At 35.1% G+C, this 25,666-nt stretch overlaps 2 protein-coding genes and 1 pseudogene across 4 annotated transcripts; 2 read left to right on the plus strand and 1 right to left on the minus strand.

Annotated features, from left to right (window-relative positions):
- The first annotated feature begins 4,708 nt into the window (after window positions 1-4,708).
- On the plus strand, window positions 4,709-5,431 carry LOC149161234 (uncharacterized). The gene is made up of 2 exons (XM_089436921.1): window positions 4,709-4,868; window positions 5,043-5,431. Exons 1-2 carry the CDS (start codon window positions 4,798-4,800, stop codon window positions 5,257-5,259), a joined length of 288 nt encoding a protein of 95 aa, XP_089293047.1. The 5' UTR covers window positions 4,709-4,797; the 3' UTR covers window positions 5,260-5,431.
- A 549-nt stretch (window positions 5,432-5,980) lies between these two features.
- On the plus strand, window positions 5,981-10,167 carry LOC149161235 (uncharacterized). Of its 3 annotated transcripts, none has more exons than XM_089436923.1 (3): window positions 5,981-6,336; window positions 6,636-6,735; window positions 9,583-9,702. In XM_089436923.1, exons 1-3 carry the CDS (start codon window positions 6,024-6,026, stop codon window positions 9,653-9,655), a joined length of 486 nt encoding a protein of 161 aa, XP_089293049.1. In that variant the 5' UTR covers window positions 5,981-6,023; the 3' UTR covers window positions 9,656-9,702. The 3 variants fall into 3 exon arrangements, with proteins under 3 accessions (XP_089293049.1, XP_089293050.1, XP_089293048.1); XM_089436924.1 differs by lacking the exon at window positions 9,583-9,702 and adding an exon at window positions 6,823-7,094; XM_089436922.1 differs by lacking the exon at window positions 9,583-9,702 and adding an exon at window positions 9,775-10,167 and having other exon boundaries at window positions 6,177-6,336.
- A 3,221-nt stretch (window positions 10,168-13,388) lies between these two features.
- Window positions 13,389-16,678, minus strand: LOC149161236 (FRIGIDA-like protein 3; annotated as a pseudogene).
- Window positions 16,679-25,666: the final 8,988 nt, after the last annotated feature.

Genomic DNA, 25,666 nt, shown 5'->3' on the forward strand with positions numbered 1-25,666 from the left:
TACTCTCACATGTAGAGTTGGATAAATTTAGAGACTCAATTAACTGAGTCAAGTTGAGTCAAGTCGAGTTAAGTCATATTTTGGGTAAAGTCGAATTTAGTGTGTGGTTGTGTGTCAAGTTATTTTAGGCAAGTCGCTAGTCAAAAAAGGTTTAAATACCCCTCACTGGGTTCATTGTAATAATCAAGTTTGTGTGATCAATAGAAGGGCCACAACTCATGTTATTGTGTGTGAATTATTTGTGTTATTTTGTTCCTTACCTCCTCTGCCTTTCCAACAAAGGTTGCAATGAGTGAGAACTAGGAGTTGATAATGGTAAAAGGCAACAAAATTGGATAGTTGGAAGATGAAGTCGGGGTGCTCATAAGCATGCTTGAGGACCTCCAAATTCAGTTCGCCAAGCAAAATTCTCTGCCTATAGAGGAAACCCTAGGCCTAGGCCTTAACCACCTTGTCATTTCTAAGGACTAGTCTGTGTTGTTATGTCTGGTTTTATATGTATCTTTCTCTTATCGCAGTTCTGTCGAGTATATACTAGAAGAATAATAAGACTCTAGACTTGTTTTGAAATTTTACTCGATAATTGGACCTGGTTAAATAATCAACATATGCAACTTATAAAATCCAATAATATAATGAAATTTTAAATCTCTCGAATTTTAGTTGTGATCGAGCACAAATTTCATATAACCAATAACCTTTCGTATCTATATATTATTATTATTTTAAATTTATATAAAAAATGATACACCATAGAACACTTAAAAAATAAAATAATAATAATAATAATAATTAAAAAAAATTAAAAAAAAAAAAAAATATATATATATATATATATATATAGATATATATATATACCCTTCACTTTACTTTGGAATAGATCCTTTACATGTATGAATGACATCATTTAGAATTAAAATCAATCTTAGCCTTAATTAGAAAATATTCAATATCCAAATCGGTAAAAAAATTCCTTTTAACATGACTACAATTATTAAACCTCACTAAATATTAAATTACTTGGGGCACTTAAAAAATTGACTTCTCGAATGTTTCTGTTAATAATTTCTTTGGCGTACTTCTCCCAACAATTTTTTTCCAGAGCCTTAACGACGGGTTGTTCATAGGCCGTTTTTTTAATCCCTTGATAAACTAAATTTTTCTTCTCTCCAAATCCGTACTTCTACCCATGTTAGAGAAACCATTATTCTTGTTTCCATTTTGCATCCAATTATAACATTAGATTGTGTTTGGCATATTATTTACTATTTGAAACATGTAGATGATTTTAAGAGTAGTGATTTTTTTGTTTTAATATGATTTTCCATTTTTAGTTTAATTTTGTATTGCAAGTGCCAATGAATATATTAATTTTATCTAGTTTTTCTTATTATAACTAATTTTTTGAGTTGGTCGAAAGTTTCTATTTTTATAGTATAATGTTTTTAGTTATCTTACACTTATATTAAGAAGTTATTATGTGTTAAAAAATTGTTAAACACATACATGGCAAAGACAAATAGGAAAGATAAGCACGAGAGTTCACTTATTATTAACAAATGATATATATTTATAGTACATGGTGTGATCCTTGGATTCATATTCCAAGTGATCTCTTGGAATATTTTGGCTATTCAGCTTCCACACTAACGCTTAGAGGATTAGGTGTCCAACATTCCCCTCTTAATCTGAAGGGTTATGTATGAGTCCAAGAAGAGAACTATAATACAAAATGTGCAAAAAATGCATGGCAGCACTAGGCTGAATGTGCTCTCTGAAATGTTGGTATAAAGGGCGATAGTTTAAGGATGACCACCAACACTGGAATGCTTAGTGCAGTTCCCAGAACCCTTCCAAGTCTGGCATGAAGCTCAAGTCTTCTGCTAGAGGAAGTGCTCATGATGTTTTGAAGAGGGAAACCTTCAACCCTGAAAGGGAGGTCTCACCCCGCATAAAAGGGAGAAACTCAACCTAAAAAGGGAGGTCTCAACCTGTGATGGTTTAAGGATTACCACCAACTCTGGAATGCTTAATACAATTCCTAAAACTCTTCCAAAACTGGCAAGAAGTTGAAGTCTTCTGCTAGAGGAAGTGTCCCAAAGTCTTTGAAGAGGTGTCACAAACTGAAGGCATGCTCAGGGGCATCTCTGTCTCTGGCTACAACTCTGAATATGGTATGGCAGGTTATTGCTTAGGCTCACTTGATGTGGCTTTGAAGCTTGTATATGACCATCATTCCCCCCCCTGTCAGATACAAGGTGAGATGATGGAGAAAACTCAACTACAAGACTATTCAATACTCTAAAACAAGTTCTGACATATGACTGGAATATCTTCTTGGTTATTGATGCCCATTGCCAAGAAGTGATCCATCCAAGATGAATCTTTGCTCTTACAGGAGGTTTGTTTCTGAAGCATCTGTTTGAAGAATTACCGGTTTTATGACAATGCTTACATGGATGAAGATCAAAACAGTGATCTTTCAGATGGCCAACTCGATCACAGTGTTAGCATTTCACAATATGTTGTTGTGGAAGAGGGGAAAAATCTGGAACATCTGGAGGTGAACGGTTATGAAGGAATCTAGCACTCTAAAACTGAATGGGCTTTGAGTAGTCTGGAATATGAAAGGACACGTCCTTGTCATATCCAGGACCAGTTATGTGCTTGTTGTGGACAAGCTCTTCCCAAGGTCTGATGATGGGCTTGGGAAGTGTATGTTGAATTTCTGCTTCTCTATGTACAAGTGTTGTTTCATTGGGTACTAAATCTGAATCAAATTGCTACTTATGGGAGTCTGTTTCATTGTTCTAAATAGAAACATGTTCAGAATGACGACTCTATTGTTGTAATTCTGCTTGTTGTAGCTGAGATTCAAGTTGCAAAAAGTCAATTTTCTCTTCTGCATTTTGTAGACAACAATGAATATCAGTGAGAAAACCCTTGTTGATTTTCACTATATTATCCATAGTAGAGAGTATTAGATTGTCCAATAACTCTAAGATTGCACTAATTGGAGCCATTTTTTTTTAAGAAAGTCAATATCAAAAAAATAGTAAATCAATGAGGAAAAGATGGACACCAATTTCTCTTTTATATAAACTTATCGCAACAACTTCAAATCAATCTTGGAAGCTTGCAATAGATTCAATGCATAAAGAATGGTAATACCCAGAAAACAGACTCCTCATCAAAAGTGAATTTTCTCCAATTCACCTAAGAATTTAACTTCCAACAAGGAAACAAGCAATTCAGGCCTCAAAAAAATATGTTCTTGTACCAGCCTTGAATCCAAGAGAACTTTTCCTGGCAATAACTTAAATCTAGTTCAATAACAATCTTTGATATGAACAACCTTTAAGAAAATACACCAATTCGATCCACAAAGGATAGTCTTGGCCTGAAACAATTTCCACTGAACTCCTAAATAAGGATATTTCTTCTCAAATAGCGCAAACAATTCACATTGGGCGCGCAAACAATTCACATTGGGCGAGTGAGTAAAATATCAATGCACACATAATAATAGCTTCAAATAAACATTCTACGCAGACTCAAAAGGTTCAGTAATGGCATTCTGGTGACTGGAGGCATTGGCATTATTGCTAGAAGCTTGACAAATGGAACAAGTCAGACACCATCCTCATTGCATGATGCTTCACAATCAAACCATGTGAGTAATGGAGACTCTAATGGAAAGAGTTCAACTTTAGCAACTAATTGTTTTTCTTCAACGATGAAATTGATGCACCTCAAGCAGTTCCTTCTAAAGCTGAAGTAGGTCTTCCACCTCTAGCTATTGCAAGTACAGTTAAAAAACCACTGGTAGCAAAGAGAATTGTTGGAAATAAAACTAGTGGGATTGGTGTCAAAAAAGCTTACAACCTTTATGATCAAAATCCAAAAGAACTTGCATCTACTAGCATTCCTTCAAGTGCATCTACAACAGTACAGGATGCCTCTCGCCCTTCTTGGTTCACATACATGGAGAATAACTCCAATTCAAACTCAAATGGTGGAGCACACATCTCTGGTCATGTTCCTCCTCCTGCACCTGGAGTAGCCTTCTTAGTTGTCTTAGGCTTCAATGCAGGTTAGACCTTTTTGGCCTTCTTTGTCGCGGGAGCCTTCGCTAGGGGCTTTGCTTTTGTAGGAGCCTTAGTAGACTTGGACTTAGGCTTCTTTGCCTTCACTGACTTGGCAGCAAGGATAATTTTAGGGGCGAATGTTCGCCCTTTGGCGGAATTAAGGGGTTTTAAATTTTTAGTGGGCAAATATTTTGTATCATAGTACATTTTTACAAATCACCTCAAATAGCCCATCTTATTTTAAGGGAGAGGGTAAAAAAGGTAAATTTAGCCCTTGAAATTAGGACTTACAACCTTCCATTTTCCCATTTTCAAGAATAGGTTTTATTTAAGTGAATCCATTCGCCCATTTTCAAGAATAGGTTTTATTTAAGTGAATCCTATGGGCCAAATACCATATTTACGCCGTAAGGCGTTCCCCTCTGGGAAGAACTCCCTTATATGCCACCGTGTCCTATTTTCGACCATTGATCTGATGTGTTAGACGATTAAAAGAGATTGTGCCGTTGGATCAGTTGGAATTTTAATCAGCGCTGGTTGAACTCCCTGTTTATCTCATGCTGGAGAGATTACCCGCTCGAAACCCTTCGCAGACAGTAGTGATGGCTTCGCTGAGTTTCGATTTCCTTGGCATTTCCCACTGCCTACACTTTCTGTTTTGTCTCTCCATTTTCTTCAGAGATTCATTGTCTTGTGTCCCGTTTTCATCATGGCGAGGCGGTTTCTATCTGCGAGCACATTATCTTCTCTGCTCTCTGACATCAGAATTTCTCATGCTCGGTATGCACTTTTCCATATTCTTTCCGGGAGTAACCAAAATGAAGTCTATATTGCATTATTTTTTCCATTAAAATTTTGTTGGGTGAAATTAGGGCCAGTAGCACTAGGGTTTTGTATTCTACACCGCCACAGAAAAATGAGCCTTAGATGTTGTTTGTTCTTTGTGTTTTGCAGGCAATACACGGCAGCGGCGGCCGAAGCGATGAGATCGAGCGGAGCGGCGGGGCGGGAATTTCCAGAGGTTAGCAAGGCAGGCAGAGGTGGAGGAAATAACAAGGGAACGGTGTTCTGGATGAGGGATCCGGCCACGGGGAACTGGATTCCGGAGGATCACTTCGGTGAGACCGACACTGCAGAGCTGAGGCAGAAGCTGCTCTCCTCCAGAAAATAAGAAAATAGAAGAATAGTTTAGTATTAACATCAGGGATTCCCTTGCCGAAGACAGAGCGGATGTAGGATGGGGCAAGGGACATCTTCTGAGATTTCTTGCGCTGTTCCTCACCGTTCATGCGACTGTACACGGTTTCCAGATAAACTAAAATATATATATTATATTTCTGATCCGAAGTTGTTCTCCAGTACCATTATTTTAAGCAAACGAATAATTGTGATTGCTTCTTCACCCGCACTGTCACAGATCCATTTTACGCCAGATTGCCACAGATCCAGTTTACGCCAGATTGCCAGATGGATGCTTTTAAGTTATGAGGTTGGGATGAAATGGATCTTTGAATTTGACATACTGCTTTATTATTAAATTTTTTAATATAATAATTACGCGGTAAGGCGTTCCCCTCTGGGAAGAACTCCCTTATATGCCACCGTGTCCTATTTTCGACCATTGATCTGATGTGTTTGACGATTAAAAGAGATTGTGCCGTTGGATCAGATCATTATAGTTGGAATTTTAATCAGCGCTGGTTGAACTCCCTGTTTATCTCATGCTGGAGAGATTACCCGCTGGAATCATGAGAGTGCAGGTTTTAGATTTTATAATTCGAAGGTATCCGAGTGTTAACGTTTAGGATTTATTATTAAAAATAGGGGTTTAGGGTTTAGCGTTTAACGTTTATGTTCATAAGTTAATAGTTATTTCATTTTGGTGATTTTTAGTATGTGCTGGAGAAAGAGGCAAAGGAGGAGGAGGAAGCTTTGATGAAGTCTAGACTAGCAATTTATCTTGGAAATGGATTGCAATCTAAAGATTCAGAGACCAGGTTGTTGGCACTTAAATTGGCATGCTCCTGCTGTTTCAATTCCAGACTCATTTTTTTCAGGCTTCTACCTATATTTGAGACGGCACTCTATCATGAGGATTGTTCCATGCGTGAATACGTCCTAGCATGTCTGATGGATTTGATCTTTATCCACCATTCAACTATTCGTTTACAAACTGTCTTCCATTTTATTTCCCCCTTCCTATATGCTCCAACACCTACCCTTCAGCTTGCGGCTGTTATTGGTTGCGGTAAGTTCTGTTCATCTGTGTCTAGAATACATTTGTTTTGATGCCACATTTTTGTGCCTCTTTCTTCTACATACTTATTTAGTTTTTTTGGGTTTGATAGCCTAGGTATAGGATCTGCTTTGGCATCCTACTTGTTTTTATACTGATGTGCTTTTAAAGTCCGATTTACCTACTTTTATGTTCATTGGTTTCAGATTAATAAAATTATCAAATCTTATCTTTTTCCTCACGTTAGAATTTTGGTGAATTTCATTTAGTTATAATTTTGATGAAATTGATAGTGTTCATAATATTTCCAGGGCGCCTTCTCCTGTACGATTGCTTCCCAGACGAAACAGAGTGCTTATTGAGTATAATGCTTCAGCGCCATGTTTATAGGCTCCCGGATTACTGTTCCCTGTGAGTATCTCCACTCTTAATTGAGAGCCACGAGAAATTGTTTGTCAACTTTGGATTCCTATCTGAGTGAAATCTGTTATGCATCAGCACAAGTGCTAAGAATGAAGAGTAGACTGACAAAATAGTCAGCCTGCAAGCATGGAACAATTTCAACCAGTAGGTTTTTACTATTTCATTCATTTGACAGCTTGAGAATGGGCACCATACTGTAATCGGTAATAGGGCCTTGGAAGGGTATTAAAGGTGACAGATGCCACAACCAAGTATACTGATAAAATCCTTGATGTATCTCGGGGCACTGTGTACATTATCTGTATCTTCATATAGGTACAAAGGATTGCATTTGCACCATTTTCAAATTGTTTTATATTTTAGACCCGGTGCCATCTGAGAAATGGACCAAGCTGAGTATCATGATGTATATTTTGTATAACTACGACACATTTGGTGTGGGACTGGCTCTCTTTCCCAAGGGTAATAATCAAATTGTAAATCTCTCATTGCAGAAAGTTTAAAGCCCTGGTTGCCCTTGTGTTGCACACAGATAGGGCACTCCTCAGACAATTTAATTACCTGCACCAACAGAATTCACAGAAATGGCAGCCTGAATCAGTTATATATGTTCTTTCAAAAATATATGGATTTAATAATGCAAATGAGTGCTTGGTTTATCTCACCTTTGGCACACATTTGAAACAAAATAAGTGGCTACATGCTAATTGCTTCGGCTCCACAACGACATCTGCACATAGATTTATGGGTAGAAGTTTCAGATTTTGTTGTCTGTTGTTAGAATACAGATAAATCATTGAAATAACAATGTAAAAAAAACGAATATTCTAAGTACCCAGGCATATAGAACAAGTAAGTTCCTTATCGATAGCAGATTTTGATGATGCTTGTGTTAAAACTTTGGAAATAGTGGGCATGTTCCCCATTGTTTACTCTGTAGTATATAATACTGTTTTAATACCATTGGATCCATTAAGATTTGAAAATGGACTCTCTGGAAGGTTATGTCCATAGCTGTTGCAAGGAAAGAAACTCACTGATCATTACCTTTTTATAATAATCACCAAAACAAAACAAAGTAGCTTCTATTCAACTACTTCCAGGAACCCATTATTGACAGCTTGTTTTCTAAGTAAATCTTTGTCATGTTCTTTATTTTACAGAACTGCAGACTGTGGATGATGGTCTCTACTTTTCTTGATCATCATTGTCCCGCTTAGGCTCATCTTCGTTATTCTCCAGTACCTCAAGCAGGTACCCAAGATGATCGGTTGAAGGAAACTTGTTGAGATCTGCATAAGAGGATGAATGAAATTACTTAAATGCAAAGTGACAGTCTCTAGAGAACATGTCTTGAATAAGTGGGTATCCTAGGTTTACCTTTTGATGCCTTGGATTCTATTTCAGACTGTGGGAATCCATTAGTGAATCTATTCTCGAGGGGGTGAGAAACAACAATAGGTAGTGATGTTGTAGGTACATTTGGGTAGTGTTGTTTCGAGCGCTGGTAGAATTTTCATCCTTTTTATATTCTCTCTTCATTTCCATCTAGAAATTATATGCATCTATTATAAATTTATATGTGTCATCTATTATATGTTATATTCAGATTGTCTGAATAATTCGTTATGTCTATAGATCTTGTTTTGTATGTCATACTCAACTCTGTCACGGTTTCTGGTTCCTTACCTGCATCCACATACCTGGTAGTAACTTTCTATTTTCCTTATATCTAGCGCAGTTTTCATTCATCAAGTTTAGATGCACTTCTACCGTTGAGCATGGGAAATGTTGTAATATAATTACATTTTCATGTGTTTGAAAAACACTTAAAAGTGACATTTCCAAGGGTTTAGTAAAATTATCGGTTGAACCAACATTAGTTCCCAGAGTTATGTTGTTAGATAAACTTATTATCGGTTGAACCAACATTAGTTCCAAGAGTTATATGTTCTTAGATAAACTTGATTATGTGATGGAATGGAATTGAGATTGTGTTAACGGTTGTGGATTTTGGGTATAGGTATCGCTGACCCATGGTAATAAGCTCATGGTATTATATGTAGTTGAAGTCATTAAAAGGCTAGAGGATTCTTCATTATAGTGAGTTATGGTTGAGCGGTGAAAGCTCAGAATGTTTCCCAGCATGGCTGTGTTTTAGCCAAAGACAATAATAGATCTATTATTGACTGGTTTTTCTGCAATTAAGATTTTCTAAGATAAATCATGGTACACATAGTTTGAATATTTGTTGCTTAATTATTATATTTACTTCTCTCTATTGTTCTGAATCCTAACCTAAGTTAGATTCATCCATTAAACCATTAAACCATCTACCTATAAGTCACATATTGAACCATTCCTATTTTGCAAAGCAATATATAAACAAATCCATTGAAAGGCAATTGCATTTTCACCATTCTATATTGTACTATCTTTTCAAAATTTTCCTTCGGTCTTGATACTCAATTACTGCAACACAGCAGGATCTACAAGAAACAGTCTATTATCACACACAAGAAATTGCCTATTGTCGCAAGAAATTTACAGGAAAGAGTTTTTTGGCAGGGCGGAATCAAAGAATAAAATAATGAGAATTCTTTAAGCCAATATTTCAAAAACAAAGCTTCTACTTTTATAGGAAAAGAGTAACTAATCCATTCCCTGTGTATCGTCAAATTTGAACTATTTACATTTTGTACAGCAATGTGAACAAGTAGATGTAAAGGCAATTGCATTTTCACCCATGATTTTTGTATTGTATCATCTCTTTAAAAATTCCCATTGGTCTCGTTACTTCCATTAATGTATTCCAGTTGTATTTTCAATAAACAGTGCATTTTCACATGCAAGAAACAGCCCCATGCCAAGAAGTTTACAGGAATTTTATTTTTGCATGGCGGAATGAAAGGATAAAACCATGAGAATTCATTAAGCCAATATTTGAAGTCTAACTCATTTCTAAAATGATATACTTCCATTGGGAAAGAGTAAGTGATTGTTTACCCATTGGATGTGCTATATTAGAGATCTGGCGAAGTCCTTCAAGCACATCACATTCTCCCACATTTACAGAGAGCAGAATATGGTGGCTGATCTACTATCGAAACGTGGCAGATCTATCATGCTGGCGAAATAAGCTACAATTATTTTGTTAATGGATCCATTTGTAGCTCTGGATGTTTCAAATATAATGGTATACACTGCATTATCTGTCTGCCCTTCTAAAGCAGAGACAGAGTATCATCATCGCTGAAATAAACAAGGAAAGATGTTCATCGGGTTTTTTATTGAGTTGAGAGGTTTTGTAATTCTGTCTTTCTTTTATCAAAATTGAGATTTTGCTAATGTAAACCCAAATTTATCATGTAAGCCCAGCCTTAAGCAGATTAGAGCTCTATCCATAGAGCAGCAGTTGTAGTACTGTGTCATTTTGGATTTCAGAAGGGTGAATATTGTAACTATTTTTTCTTATTATAATGAAAGATAGCCTGTTTTTACTTTTGTGAAAATAGGTAATTGTTTACCCATCTGGGATTGGGTATTATAGAAATGTATGCGCGGCAGATGCAACACAAAATTCTGTTGTGTACAGTGGTGATTTCAAACGGGAAAAGCGATATTTGATGCATTGCAGTGCCTTAGCCCAAATTATAGTATAGGTATTTCGTCAAACACTTTGTGCACAACCTCAAACAAAGGCAAATTGCTTCGTTTAAGCGTGTGCTTCACAAGCGTTTTCACATCGCCATTGAACCCATTATGGGTACCATTTTAAAGTTCACAATCAACATAATGAGCATACATTGTACCTTAGGCAAAACTAGAGTTAATCAGCAAAAACTTAACACCGACAAAGCAAACAGAAACAAACTTGTTTCAGGAATTTCTCCAAAAATCTAGGCTGAGAAATTTATACGAACACGGGGTAATGCAGTAGAATGAATACAAGCAAAGGTTCATTTAACGGCCATTAAAACGGTTCCATTCAATTCCATCATTAATTCAGTACGCGACAACAAAATAATGAGGACGATTTTTTTGGTAGAACACTCCATTAATGAGAAACTATATTTAGCTAGCATTACCAGTCAACTAATTTTCAAATCAACTGAAAAATGAGGTCAGTCGCCATTGTTGGTTTCTTTTAAGCATGCCAAATAGCTTGACTAAAACGCGTTCCTCACTTCTAACGCGTTTAATATGGCTGAAATATTCATATTAACTAGCAAGCTCAAGCCAATTCATTTTGCTTCAAAATATATTTTCCAGCTGCCAAATATATAGAAAGTAAATGAAGAATGTAACTACACAGGCACTCACACAACCCATACCAAATGGATTTGCATGACAGAAAATCCACTGAACTCCGCAAAACACTTCGAAAACAGAATTTAATAATTCATACACACAATTTGTTTTGCTATTTCTCCAGTCAAATTAATCTTCCACATAAAATAATTCATTTCCCAATTTACAATAACAATTCAAGCAATACAAAACCAATATGTGCATCGATTTGTTTCCATAAATCGATTTTCGCATTTATTTGGTTGAGGTGTAAGTTCAAACAGTGTGCATACATACTCATTTATGTAAATGGATGTGACCATTTTGTTGAAGCATAAATTCAAATGGTCTGCATACATCCTCACGGTGGCTGAAATTAACCATTGTATACCCGAAAACATATGCCTAAGAGCCAGCATATCTCTTGATATAGCTTTCCTGAGAATCACTATCCTAGCTGAAATCTGGATTGCAAGATTTGAATTGAAAGCTTTGGTTTCCCCAAATAAAGTGGCTTACCTTTGCATTAAACTGACTTTGTGAATTTTCAAACAATGGATAAATGTTAATGTTAATGTAAGAACGTGAACTTATTCTTCCTCATTGTTTGTCTGTAACTTATTATTGCAGACTTTGAAATTACTACGAGGAGAAGGAGATGACCTACCTTATTGGACCAAGAGGTAATTGACAATGTCCATTGAATTAGATGAATTGATTGAGGATGAGTCTGGAGAAAACTCTGGGAGTTGTGACATCCAAACTCATCTATCACTTGCAATGCTTGGAGTTGATGATGATTTGGTATCAAACAGTAGTCCAGATCAAAGTGTAAATCTTGTACATGAGAGTAGAACATTGGAAGATTATTTCTATGGACATTATAGCCGTTCAACAAGCTTTGATTGATTTAAATCTACTTCTCTGAGCTTCATAATTTTTCTTACTCCTTGCTTCTGTAAAAGCTTAAATATTTTATACTTGGTGTATTACTGTGAGCCAATGCCACTACTTAGCTATGTTCAATTTCAATCACTCTCCATATTGGCTGAAGCTGCGTCTGAAGTTGAGTGGAGTCCATGTAAAGTCCCTTGCCAATTCCTTGTATAAATGTGAAAGCCATTAGTGGTCACTCGTTTTGGTGACCCACTGGTGCTCACTAGAGCTGAAAAATTTTCTTGTCCTTGCCTTTGGAACAATTGTATGTATGTGGAAGGAAAAGCAATTATGATATCGCTATTGATATGCCAAATCATTGTTATGTACTTTTTTAGGTCTGAAGATGTGTAACTTGTGGTTTAGCTTGGTACATTCTCTTGTATACCAGTTTACTTTGAATTTGTCAATATCATAAGCCCAATAGTGATTTAAGTGTATGTCTGCATGGCAGAACTGCATTGCGGTTGAACTTTTTCTAAAATTAAGTTGTATTTAAAGAAATATGGTGTCTAAAAAGCATAGAACTCCAAACATCAAATCTCTTTGCTCCTTGTAGGCTTGAACCAACATCTCTTCTAGAGAAATTCAACAATTCTAATTTAATAATCCTATCGGCCTCTCTTTGTACCTTTTGAGACAATTGCTAGTTCTAGATGGGACATATAACTCCAATGTGCGTTGTCCTCGTTACAGAGAACACAAAAATATTAATGCAGGGTATAACAACTATACCACTAGCACTACAAATCATTTCTGCTCAAAAAGGGGGATTTAAATCATGCAACAGCTTAAGAGGGGTAGGGTCCAGCTTAAGAGGGGCAGGGTCCACTTTCAAAAATAGCCTTACAATTGGACTAATCAAAATAAAATCTGATTCGCTTCATAGGCGTAGAGTAAACAGGTACCAATGAGGTAACGTGCAAGTGGACAATTAAATCATATTCAGCACAAGACCAGCCCTCGGCATACAATGCAATTGAAAGTCTTGTGTTATGAGCTCCGAACAAGATCACAAATGATATATTATTCACCAAATTTTAATCTTCCACAAAGAGACAGATTGATCCTCTCTGATTTGTCAAACAAATAAAAAAATACCAAAATTATGCATAGAATCATCTTTGAACTGTAAACACTACAGTATATAGTAACCTGGGAAAGTGATGAAGCACTCAATACCATACAAAAATAAAATTCCTTAATAGAAGATTCCTTAATAGAAGAAAGCACCACTGAAAATTGTGAAAAGTTGCCAAATGAACTTTGCCAATCTTTTATATTTATAGAAACAAAGTCAAAAAACCTCTTCAAAGCTAAGTGCTTACTACCAGCGACATCCAATAGAAAAGGTTTTATGGGGCTTGATAAGATCAGAACTTGCTTGACCATGGTAAGATAAGCACCGTACCTACCTAATGTATAAAAGAAGACTGATAAGCTGGAGGAGGGGCAGGCAGTCTACTGCCAAAGTGATGGTTGCTGTAATTAGTAGAGGAATTGTAAGAATTGGAGCCCAACAACGAAGGCCCCATGTTATCTGATGGATACATATATGGCCTTGAGAGCGAGACTGGAGTCCTATTTCCAACACCATAGCCTGCTCCATATAATCCTTGGTTTGATCTGTCATATGCATTTTGGCCCTGTAGGTTGTAGGATGTAACACCTGGAGCTGCACCAGAATATTGTACTCTATCCAAAGACCTATAAAAGCTTCTGTCTGCACCATTGGAAGAAGCATAAAGAGTCGGAGTTCTTTCATCTGCACTTAACGGAGGCATATATACACCAGCATTTCCTCCATTAGCACGAGGACGCTTAGGTTGAGACTTAACAGCACTTGCAGACCTTTTTCTGTCAGCGTTAGCTTTCTCTAGTTGAGCTACACGCTTTTGAAGAGGATCTGGTGAGAACTGCGATTCAAGTTTGTGCTCCTCAATGCACTTTATAACAGCTCTGTAAGCAGAAAGCTCTTTTGTATTTACTTCATTCTGTAGCAGCAAATAAAAATATCGGTCAAAAAAGGAACTTCCGATATAACCAACAATACTAAGCCAAAATGATCATACAAGACATTTTGTATAACAGTAATACAATCGTACTTGTGCAACAGTAGAGTTATTCCCACTTTTTAAACTTGCTTGAGAAGCTTTCTTAGCATCTTTCAGATATTCCTTCAACAAAGGAACAGGTGCAAACTTCTCTGTCAGCCCAAATGCATGAGCAAAGTTGACTGCCTCAATTTGTTTTCCACTATTGACCAGGGTTTCTACAACATCTGCATGAAATTGTCACAAAATTTTCAGTTAATCTGAATATGTCACAAACATTTGAAATACCAAAAGACAGTTTACTGTGAAAGAAAAAAAAATACAGACAACTTCAACGGATTTGTCAATAAAGATAACAGCTATGCCAACTTGAGACCATTTTCGTAAGTAAACAGTTCCCCACTCATGAAAGGCCTTATGACACTTTACCATAGCTGATCATCTTCAGGTGCCTTTATTAATATCAACAAAATAACTTACATACAACTTTCTACCTCATAAAAAGATGTCTACCTAGTAGAGGCCACTCAGTATCTGCCTTGCATATGAAATGTTGAGATCTAAAGAAAAGACTACCAACCCCATCAACTTAGAAACCCGTTCACTGGACTAAACAAAAAACATTGGGAAGGTTTACTACAGCCAGGATTACCAAAATTTATCTTCAACTCAATCAGCCACAACCAAGTATACTGATAAAATCCACCAGTCCCTCAAAAAAACCAAGCTAGCCATGAATGCCAGAAAAACAACAAAAAGCCTATCTACCAAAATGGATGGAAATTTTGCCAGCCTAGCCACTGAGGCTAACATTACAGAACACCAGCCAACCAACCTGGCATTTTTGATTCAAGTCCAAGGGAACGACAGAGTTCAGGTGTCTGCCTGCACCGTGCAAATGCAAGAACAAGCTTGCATAAGTCATCTTTATCAAACTCTGACGCAATTCCAAAAGTAGCTAGAAGTTGCAAGAAGGCCTGGGCCTCCAACGAATTTCCATTGGCAACATCTCCTTCAAGGTTTATCTTCGACTTCCATTCATGTGCAATACTTTTGGCTTGCTCCTTTATATTTAAGGGCAGAACTGGATGTTCAACACCCAAAATAGGATCTGCCAAAACAGGTACAAGAGATTCCAGTAATAATGTACAGGCCCGGCGTAGAGCCGGGAGCCCAAACTCTTTCTTGTCACTTGACTTTTGTTCAAGAGAATAAAACCCCTCCAAGGACTCCAACACTAACCGTGGTGGGTCAGTTGCAGAGTTTAATGCAGAGGGAACCTAATTGCAAAGCCCTATTTCCAATTGCAAAAGTCATTAAGAATGGGAAGAAAGGATTTAGGGATTATAATATCTGAAAATTTCTATTTTTAAAGTATTATAAAATGAGTTTAGATATTTATATAACAATAATAAGTGGAAATCAGAAAAAGAAAAAGAAAAGAAAAGAAATTGATTGGAGATAAACTTTTTATAATTTTGTAAATGTTATTGAGTTCCAATGCTCAAACAAAATATTTATAAAAGGTAATTCACTGGTCTGTGGATGAAACAAGCATTTGGAGGCTAATTTGTGAAGTCTGACAATAAAAGAGGTGAAATTAGAATGAGTAATGATAAGACAGACATCCTTGTATAGAAATTGCAATGAGGTTCTTCTTAAAGGTGACTTAATTGTATCACATTGATTTTGACATGACAACATCAGCAAAATGATATAAAAGTCGTTGCAACTAGTACATCTGTGTTTGGTGCATTAATCACTATAAGAGATTGAAGGAATCTGGCGCATTCTCGATCAGAACTATTGCTTGATTGACAACAACATGAGTCTTGTGTTGTACAACAATTGTATAATTGGTGCATTAATCATTGTATGAGATTGAAGGAATCTGGTCGCATTCTCAATCAGAACTATTGACAACAACATGGGCCTTGTGTTGTACAACAATTGTATAATTTGATTGTGAAGGATTTAAGGAGAAGTAATGTTTTTTTTTTTTTTCTGATCCTAGCAAGGATTAGCAAATATACTATTTATTGGTCCCTGTGGTATACATTGTTTGGACCTTGTTTTCTCCCTTAATTGTAAGTGCATAAAAATATTAGATTCATAGGACAGGGTACCATTAATCATGTGATCCAATGATCTTGGACGTTTTTTATTGAATTCTTCAAAACTTATTTCCATTTGATCTTCCAAAATGTGAAGATAGTTTTATTGGTTGGAACAATGCTACAACTTACAAGTTATAATAACAGAGATTCTGTTCTGCATAATGCTTTCCACCTTGCAATCTTTTTGTGGATATGGTTAAGCAATATTCTCTTCGAGTAAAGAATAAATTATTGTGTGTAGAGTCATTGGGTTTACTATAGTAATGATCGTAACATTTTGTAGTCTTTTGTTTGTTGTTATGTGGTTTAGTGGTTGAGACAGTGCATTACCATGTTAATGACCCAAAGACAAACTTAGAGCTCAGAGCCCTCAATTATAAGTTGGTTGAATTTTATGAGATTTATATGCAATATTAATTCAATAATTAAAAAAAAATATAGACTTAAGCACCCTAAATAAACTTCAATTTATACATCTTTAGAATCTCATTTATGCTACATATCTGCATCTTATGTACATTTTCCCATTCCCATGTCGGAATTGTTCCTCAATTTATGCCTTACGGCGTTTCCTTTGCAACATTTGGTGCAAATGCTAGTTATAAAAGAGGTATGGTAAATTAATAAAAATATAAATAAATGAGAGGTATGGTAAATAAATAAAACATTTTTTATATTTACTTCATAAGTCACCTTATATACATGTAAGAGTGTAAACAAATAAAAATATAAGTAAAGTGGAGGTATGGTAAATAAATAAAACGTCTTTTTATACTTACTCAAAAGGTATGGTAAATAAATAAAAATATAAATACTCAAAAGGTATGGTAAATAAATAAAAATATAAATAAACTAGACGTAACGTAAATAAATAAAACCTCTTTTTATATTTAGTCCATAACCCTCGTTCTATTTATGAAGGCTCAAGAAAGAGGTTTTGTTTAAGTGAATCCTATGGGTCAAATACCATATTTTTAAAAGAGGTATGGTAAATTAATAAAAATATAAATAAACAAGAGGTATGGTAAACAAATAAAACAATTTTTTATATTTACTCCATAAGTCACCTTATATTTAAGAACACTCAAAAAATGGGTTATATTTAGGTGAAACTTATGGCCAAAATATTATGGGACAAATACCATCCACTAGATTGTTATTAATACCATGCAAAAAACCATTATTAACCCTAATATTAGAATTAATAAAAATAAAAATGGCACATGGTATTGACCCATGGTATTCACCAAAATGGCACATGGTATTGACCCATGGTATTCACCTGGAATGTAGCCTATTTAAATGGGGGAATTAAACCAGCATGTAGCCTATGCTAAGATTCACTAGGACTTTACAAAGTTTTATTATTTAGTTAAAGACTCGCCAAGATCTTACAAGATTTATAATTGAGTAAAATATTCGCCATGCCTCGTGAGAGATTCGCCAAAAAATTATATATACATATTATATTATTGATAAAATCGCCTTCCATTTTTCCTATATACCATGGAGATTCGCCCATTTATTATATTTATAAATTTAGAGGGGGGTTCTTAAAATTTTCCCTGCTTGGCAGCCGCAGGCTTCTTAGCAGGATTAGCGTTCAAAGTTGGGACCCCGTTATATATTATGGCAGGAGAGTATGTGGACCATTCAACACCAGCGTGGTATATGGATAAACTATAGCAACAATGTTTTGAGTTGGGAGGATGGGAGTGTAAAACCGAGAACGATGAGCGCATATGTACATAGGCAGGTCTCTAGAGGCACTTTACACTTGCAGAGATCAAAGAGTCCACTAATCAATTCGATGAATCCCGGGTAATTGGTGTTGGCGGTTTTGGGAAAGTCTATGAAGGACAGATTGATGGAGGCACACGCTAAGTCTATGGAGGAACAACTACTTGGTTGTGGGGGTCTGTGCAGGCTTCTCTTTTCTCAACGGTGCGAGGGTGGAACAAGAAGATGACATTGGTTGTCACCTTGACTTTGGCAACTTGAACTTCACAAAAGTAAGATCTGCGTTCTTGACTCCAGACAGAGGAAGATTTTGTCGATTTGTAAATGCTATAGTAGCCATTTCTATGTCACAATACACAAACGTCACGGGCGAGCTTGCAGTTCCCCCATCGTCTTCTGTGATTTGTCTCGAGACAATATCAGACACTCTGCAGTCAAATGGAATTTCATCTAGTGTAATGGCATTCTGTGGATTGGGTACAAAGATTACTGTTGATTTTCATTGTAAAGGTCGTACAAATATTGAGAAGATGTAGGGCATGTCGAATTTCACGGAAATGCAATAAATCTTATGCATTTGTGAATGGGATTGAGATTGTATCTATTCCCGACCTGTTCAACTATAACGGAATTGAGCAGGTGGAATATGGAGCCGAGCGCAACACTGAGCCTGAGACTGAGAATGGAATGAATACCATGACTAATGCCAGCAACAAAGTAGTGTGTTAGAGAGCGTCTAGAATGGTAGAGCTACACTTCTGCAGTGGCAGAGAGAATTTCTGGAATCCATTGGAGCCAGGGAGTAGGCGTAGATTTCATAGCGTTAAATTAGGCGTAGCCTGAGGAAACAGCTTGAATGGCAAATGATTTCATGTAGGAGCAGTTATGGAAGACGAAAGTTGCTGCACAGTTATGTCGTTGGGTAGCTCAGGAGAGAGAACAACCAAATTTTCAGGTAAAGGAGCATCTAGAGCAGAGAAGAACCGAAGTGATAGTGAAGCAGTTTCGAAAGGCACAAAACCGATAAGGAGAAGTGCTCAGATCTACAAAGGCCACAAAACAATGGCTCAAATTTGAGCAGGGCAGGAGAACGCCTGCTCTGATACCATGTTAAATGCACACGTGGCAAAGACAAAGAGGAAAGATAAGCAGGAGAGTTCACTTATTATTAACAAATGATATATATTTATAGTACATGGTGTGACCCTTGGATTCATATTCCAAGTGATCTCTTGGACTCTTTTGGTTGTTCAGATTCCACACTAACCCTTAGAGGATTAGTTGTCCAACAAAAATAGAGTGGATAGGTTATTTTATTATCTTTCTAAATACATATTAGATTATTCTATTCTCAAATTTTAAATGATTTTTATATTTTTATATGTTTTGGCTAAACAAAAACATATTTTATAAGTTGCAAAATAATTAAAAAATTATTTCTTTATTTTATAAAATAAATAAATATCAAATTTTAATATTATTATTAATTTACAAAATATCAATATTAATAATAACAATAATAATATTTCTCTCCTTTAATTGAGTGGAATATAATATATTTTTTCTTTATTAATCTTACTTTTATATTTATATAAGTTGTACAAGGCTTCTCATCACCATTTTGTAATTTTTCTTAAACCTTTTACATCCATTGTCTAAAATTTAACCTTATCATATTATAGTCCTTAACTATAGAATAAATATTAAAAAGAGGGAATATATATTTATAATTTTGTTTAAATTATTAAAGTCTACAAAGGCATACATGCTCTACTCCCTCTGGTTTTGAAACTGTGACCTCTTAGAAGAAAACACATGCTCTTAACCATTAGGCCCATATGCAATACTAATGATTTTTAAATAAAGCTCTTAAAATGTGAGGTAAAACTTTATAAAATTTTCATTAACTATTTTTGTTTATTTTGGTGTCGTTGTTTTTAATAACAATTAAAAATATTGTTATGAATAAAATATATTCAAAATATTTTATTTCAAGTAATATATAAACCAAAAGTTATCTTATATATATTTAAATATTTTGATATAAATAATTACTTAAAAATAATTTATTATAAATTTATAATATATTAAAAAATAAAGAATTCAAACTTTCCCATATTTTGTTAAACTTTCTAATACTCCTTATACCTTTCATAAAAAATTATATTTCTTATCGACTCTAACATATTCTATCAAAAATACTAAAATAACATTACAATAAAGAAATTAACAAAAATATTACAATTTCAACATCCAAGTACACATTTTGTTTAATAAAATTTATTTTCTATATTAATCAAAATTAATGATATATACACAATAAAAAAATCGCATTACACCGGACTTTGCAAAAATGCATTTAACAATTTGTTAATTTTGAAATACAATATCGCATTTTTCCAATATCCCATTAAAAAACAAAATAAATTTTTTGAGGAAAAAATAAACCATTGCGAGACATTACTACTTTACCCCGGAAATCTGTTGAGGAATATTCTTTTATTGGGTAGTTGTTTCACTGAGCCACCAGAACGGACGACCATTTAAAAATCAATGTGCCACCGGATCAGATGACCATTTAAAGGTCGACTGCAGGTAAACAGGTTTCAGTCAAGACTCACGGGTGGGAAACAATGAACAGTTTGTCGACATCCTCCTAAAAACCATCTTACTGTTGAATGCCGAAATATGTTCGCATCGTTTTCAGGGGACTCTCCCGAAAGTGGATGATGTTTCATCAGCTAGGTGTGGATTAGATTAATTTTTGAGTTTTTTTAGTGTGATTTTTTAGATTTTTGGGTGTTGAAATTTAGTGGAAAAATTTGAGGCTAAATCTTGATTTGTGTTATTTAAACGGGTTGATTTGTTTTGACTGTATATATAGATTCAGCACTCTAAATAACCCTTAGGGCACTTCGATTATGCAGAGTTACCCATCAAATTTGTGATTTCAATCAATTTCTGCAGGATTTTAGAGAAATTAAACTGGAAAAACCCACTGGAAAAGCTTCCAAAAAATCGCACTAAACACAACTCCTTAATTTTTCCAATTTGTTGTTGAGTTCATAGGCCACGTGCCATTTTTCTATTGCCTTTAGAAATGGCCAAAGATTTTTGAAAGACCATTCATTAATATATATATGAGGTATGATATATATAAATTTGAACATTTAATTAATAATAAAAATTTAAAAGTAATAAAAATAATACAATTTAATTTGTTATATTGTAATTTTATTTTTATTAATAAAATTACAATATATATTATAATTGTATAATATATATTGTAATTTTATTAATAAAGATAAAATTACAATATAACAAATTAAATTGTATTATTTTTATTACTTTTAAATTTTTATTATTAATTAAATGTTCAAATTTATTTACTATGGCTACAACATCTATCCTATTATTTATATATATATATATATATTAAAATAATGGTTACATAATCATATTAAAAGTTAATTAATAAGTACATAAAAACTTAATATTTAAAATATAACAAGATTCTTAATCAAATATTCACACCCACTTTACCATGGATATTATTAACTTGTAAATAGTTTTTGCCACAATACTATGGCTTATCAATACCACATAGTGAAAACCAATCTCTTTTCATAATCAAATTATTTTGATGATGATGATGATGATGGTTAACGTCCACTTAGACCAAACATTGGTCTATCAGACTTAAAGAAACGAATTATTTAGTTTGATCTAAGATTTTATTCCTATGCTCGAAAAGCTTGTAGAGAAGCCTCGTGAGCTCGTTGTAATTTTGACATTGTAAAAGGCTAGGAAGGTCAGTATTGCAACAAAGATTTTGAAACTGAGATCTAATATGGTTGTACGCGGGGCACTTAAAGAGGAAGTGATTTTCATCCTCGATGTTTGTATTCTCACAGAGATGATAGAACAGTTCCATTCATGGTGTGTTAGGAACTGCCCAACAACCTGTTTCACTATGGAGCTCATCAGAGTTCATTCTAATCTTGGCTATATTAATTTTCTTCTTTGAGCTAGTTAAAACGGAGAGATACTTTTGATCTTCTAGGGTGGGTTGATGACCTCCTTATAATATCATAATTTTCTTTTAGCTACTAAATCATTCTCACACCACATTTTTTCTTGGAACTTAGAAGTAACAATAATTTTAATGCTATTAATGTTTTGCAATGCAACATTCTTGTCGATCTCCCAATGGTTTAACCAGGCCCTGGTGTCTTTGTACCAACCTCATTTGAGCCTTAGGTGGTTTTGGCTGGAATTTAAAGCTAGCTTAGGAAGTTTATGGTCTCCTATGTTATTGAGTTTGTGCTTGTACAACAAAAGCCTAGTCATAGCTAAGCTCTCAATAGGGGAAAGACCAACTTCTATAAGGAGAATAGGATAGGGTGTGTTTCTTTTAATTTTGATGTTATATGTTATAAAACGCTTCTGGATTTGCTCAATCTTTCTCCAGGATTCTCTAGAGATGCTACAACCCCAAACCTCACATCCATATAAGATAACCGGAGTGACTAAAGTTTCAAAGAGGAACTTCTTTTTATCCCACATTACGAGGTTTGTCGTTTTACAATTATTTTCAAGACCAAAATAAGCTTTCCATCCCCCATTAATCCTTTTCTCAATGCTATAGTTCCAGTTGAGCTTGTGATGAATATCAATTCCTAGGTACTTGTAGGAAGACACTTCCTCCAAGTTACTATTGTCATACATAAAATTAGCGTAAGTGTCCTTCTTGGATTTGATAATCATAACTTTTGTTTTGTCAATGTTAACAATCATACCCATGGTAGAGCAGAAATCCTTAAGAAGTATAAGTTGCTTATCAAGATTAGATGGGCACCTTGCGAGAAGAAAAATATCGTCAGCGTAGAGAAGAAGGATGATGACTATCCCAGCTAAGATCGTGCCAGCACATCTTGCTTCCTCTAAACAACCTTCTAGCTTGTCGATGTAAATGCCAAATAGGGTAGGGGAGAGGGGGCAACCTTGTTTAACTCCGATATTACACTTAATATCTTTCGACCACCCCTCATTGCTCTTTAGCTTGGAAATTACATTCTCATATAACCTTATAGCGGCAGCTCTCAACTCAAAAGGAACCTTTAGCTCTTCTAATCTGTTCCAAAGGTTGTTTCTAGGAACCATATCGAAAGTATTTCTAAAGTCCACAAAGCAACAAAAGAGATTGGATTTATCATTGCGACATTCCTCCACAATGATCCTAAGCGTAACGAGGTGATCTGTTGTTGAGTGCTGCTTTCTAAAACCCGTTTGACCTTTAGCCCACTTACCTTCACTTTCAAGCCATATGCTCAACCTCTATTCCAAAATAATAGCATATAACTTGGCTAGGAGAGGGCTAATCATAATTATCCAATAATTAGAGGGGTTATTTGTATCCCCACTTTTAAAAATAGGAATAATGAGGCTTTGAGTCCATGGTTTAGGGAACCCTTGCTTGACCACTTGATTGAAAATCTTGTGAATGTGGGGGATGAGGACAGGACCTCCAATTTTAAAGATTTCCGCCTGGTAACCTTCAATGTCCTTAGCTTTCCCATTAGACAAGCGATTAACCCAAAAATCAATGTCTTCTAATGAGAAAACTTCTTTCGTTGTGAGCAGGGTTTCAAAGTTATCCATGACATCTGGAGATTCGTAAAGCTTTTTAAGATAGGAATTCCAGTCATGTAAAGCAATTTTATTATTATCTTTAGTTTTCCTAGTTAGAATCTGCCTCCAGAATTTCTTAGGAGCTACCTTAGAGAAATGTAAGAGATTCTCTTGTTTTTTACGAATATATTGTCTTTTTTCCCTTTTATTTAGGGCTTTGTATATTTTTATCTTGCCAATTTTAAGAGATTCATCAACAACTTCCTTAATTGCTCTCCTGGCACTTTTACAATCTTTTTCATACCATGGATTGATTTTGTTATTTCTTTTATTACTTGAAACTTCAATTGAGAACTTGTAATAGAATATGAGAGGGTTGTAGTAAAATTATGATAGAGATATTCTATGTTGTCTATACTAGATAAAGGAAACAAATTAGTTTTTAATTCATTTAGAAAGAGAATTTTTTTTTCTATCAAATATTAACTTCTTTTGGCTATAAGGATTATCTTCTATGGGATCTCTATGCATGACAAAATTGAGAATTATAAGTAAAGGCCTATGATCAGAGTCAGGCTCATGGTCGTTTAAGATGTCAAAATTTGTTATTTCGTTATATAGAGGGCGATTAGAGATAACATAGTCTACCACGCTGCTACCGAGCCCATGGATGCAGGTCATCTGGCTAGAATTGGGCCACTTCTTTAGACCATTTCAAATTATGAGATCCTGAGAACTACAGAGCTTGACTAGATCCGACCCAAACAAATTCTCCTCGAGGTCTTCAGAGCTCCTTTTGTACCGGCTAGCGAGAGGAAGGTCTTTGTCTAACCAAAAAGGATTAGGGTTGGAATGATTGCTTAGCAGAATAGCTTGGTTTCTTGAAGTTCGAGCATTAAAGTCACCCATTAAAAGGATATTTCCTTCATTCCTTAGGCTAGAAATATCATTTTATAAACCATTGTAAGGACTATTTTTTATCTAGATTCTTTTTCTTATAGAAGTTAGAATTGATGGGGGGAAATAACAGATTTCTATGTAGGTCTTTTTATCATAAATGTCAGTAATTTCTATCCAACTATATTGGTTGTAAGGGTCGTTTTTATAGATCCTAGCTTGGGGAGAGATGTTCTTCTTAATGTAACAAGCTATACCCCCAATGCCTCTACGGGAGGATCGCTTATTCCAAGTAGACCATAATGTAAAGCCATCTATGTTAGGGACCTTAGATTCTTTGTGCTCCCAAGTTTCAACAAGCAAAATAATATCAACATCATTCGAGATCCAACTTTCCATGGAAATCCCTGACAGTTCCAAGAAAGAATCTAAAGCATGTTGAATTGCTCTTTATTATTGTCTTTTTGGTTTCTATCTCGAATAACGGCTTTTCTATTTCTGATTATTGCCCATTTTCCTTCCTTCCTAGCTTCCTTTACCTTTTGAACCTCTTTTCTCAATTTTACTTGATCTTATGGAATGAGATCTTCATTTATAAATATTTTGTTCCTTTTAGACTTAAAGTTTTACTAAGTATTTCATACTTATGGTTAGTAGAGCTCACCTTTATTCGGATCAACCTTCCTTTATTCTCAGTTAGTTTCCCCAACCTTGCTGCTTCCGTGAGACACGTTGTTTCAATTTGTAATCTGTTATGTAATTATGTCTGGGATACTGCTAAAGTATCCTCATCTACCACCTCTTTCAAACCAAAGATTATAAGGTTCAAGGCCCTTTTGTTATGCTCATGGTATAATTCTATCAATTTTTTCATTTCATCTTTAATTGGTTTGATATCTAATTTACCTGCCACAATATTTAGGGTGAGACAACTATTTTCTGAAGCACTGTAGGGATGAAAACCTAACTCCGAACTTCGCTATGTGCAACCATCCTCTCAAACGTGGCTGAAACATCTCAATTTTCAATAAGTTAAGTGAAACACTGGTCAGAAATGAAATTAAATATTCTAGGTTTCAATTAATCAAGACATCTAAAATCCTTTTGAATCTACACCTCCATCTCTCATCAACCCTGCGCTTTGATCTATGGCAAAAACTAGATGCTCTCACCTTCACCAAAGAAGATAAATGTCTCGATTGTCTATCCAGAAAGAAGAACAATAAATTAGGAAGGCTAAGGAACAAGGAGACT

The sequence above is a fragment of the Pinus tabuliformis genome, chromosome 5_2 (genome assembly GCF_031772625.1).
Source record: "Pinus tabuliformis cultivar Carrire ecotype Pingquan chromosome 5_2, CPIR1, whole genome shotgun sequence".
NCBI lineage: Eukaryota > Viridiplantae > Streptophyta > Pinopsida > Pinales > Pinaceae > Pinus > Pinus tabuliformis.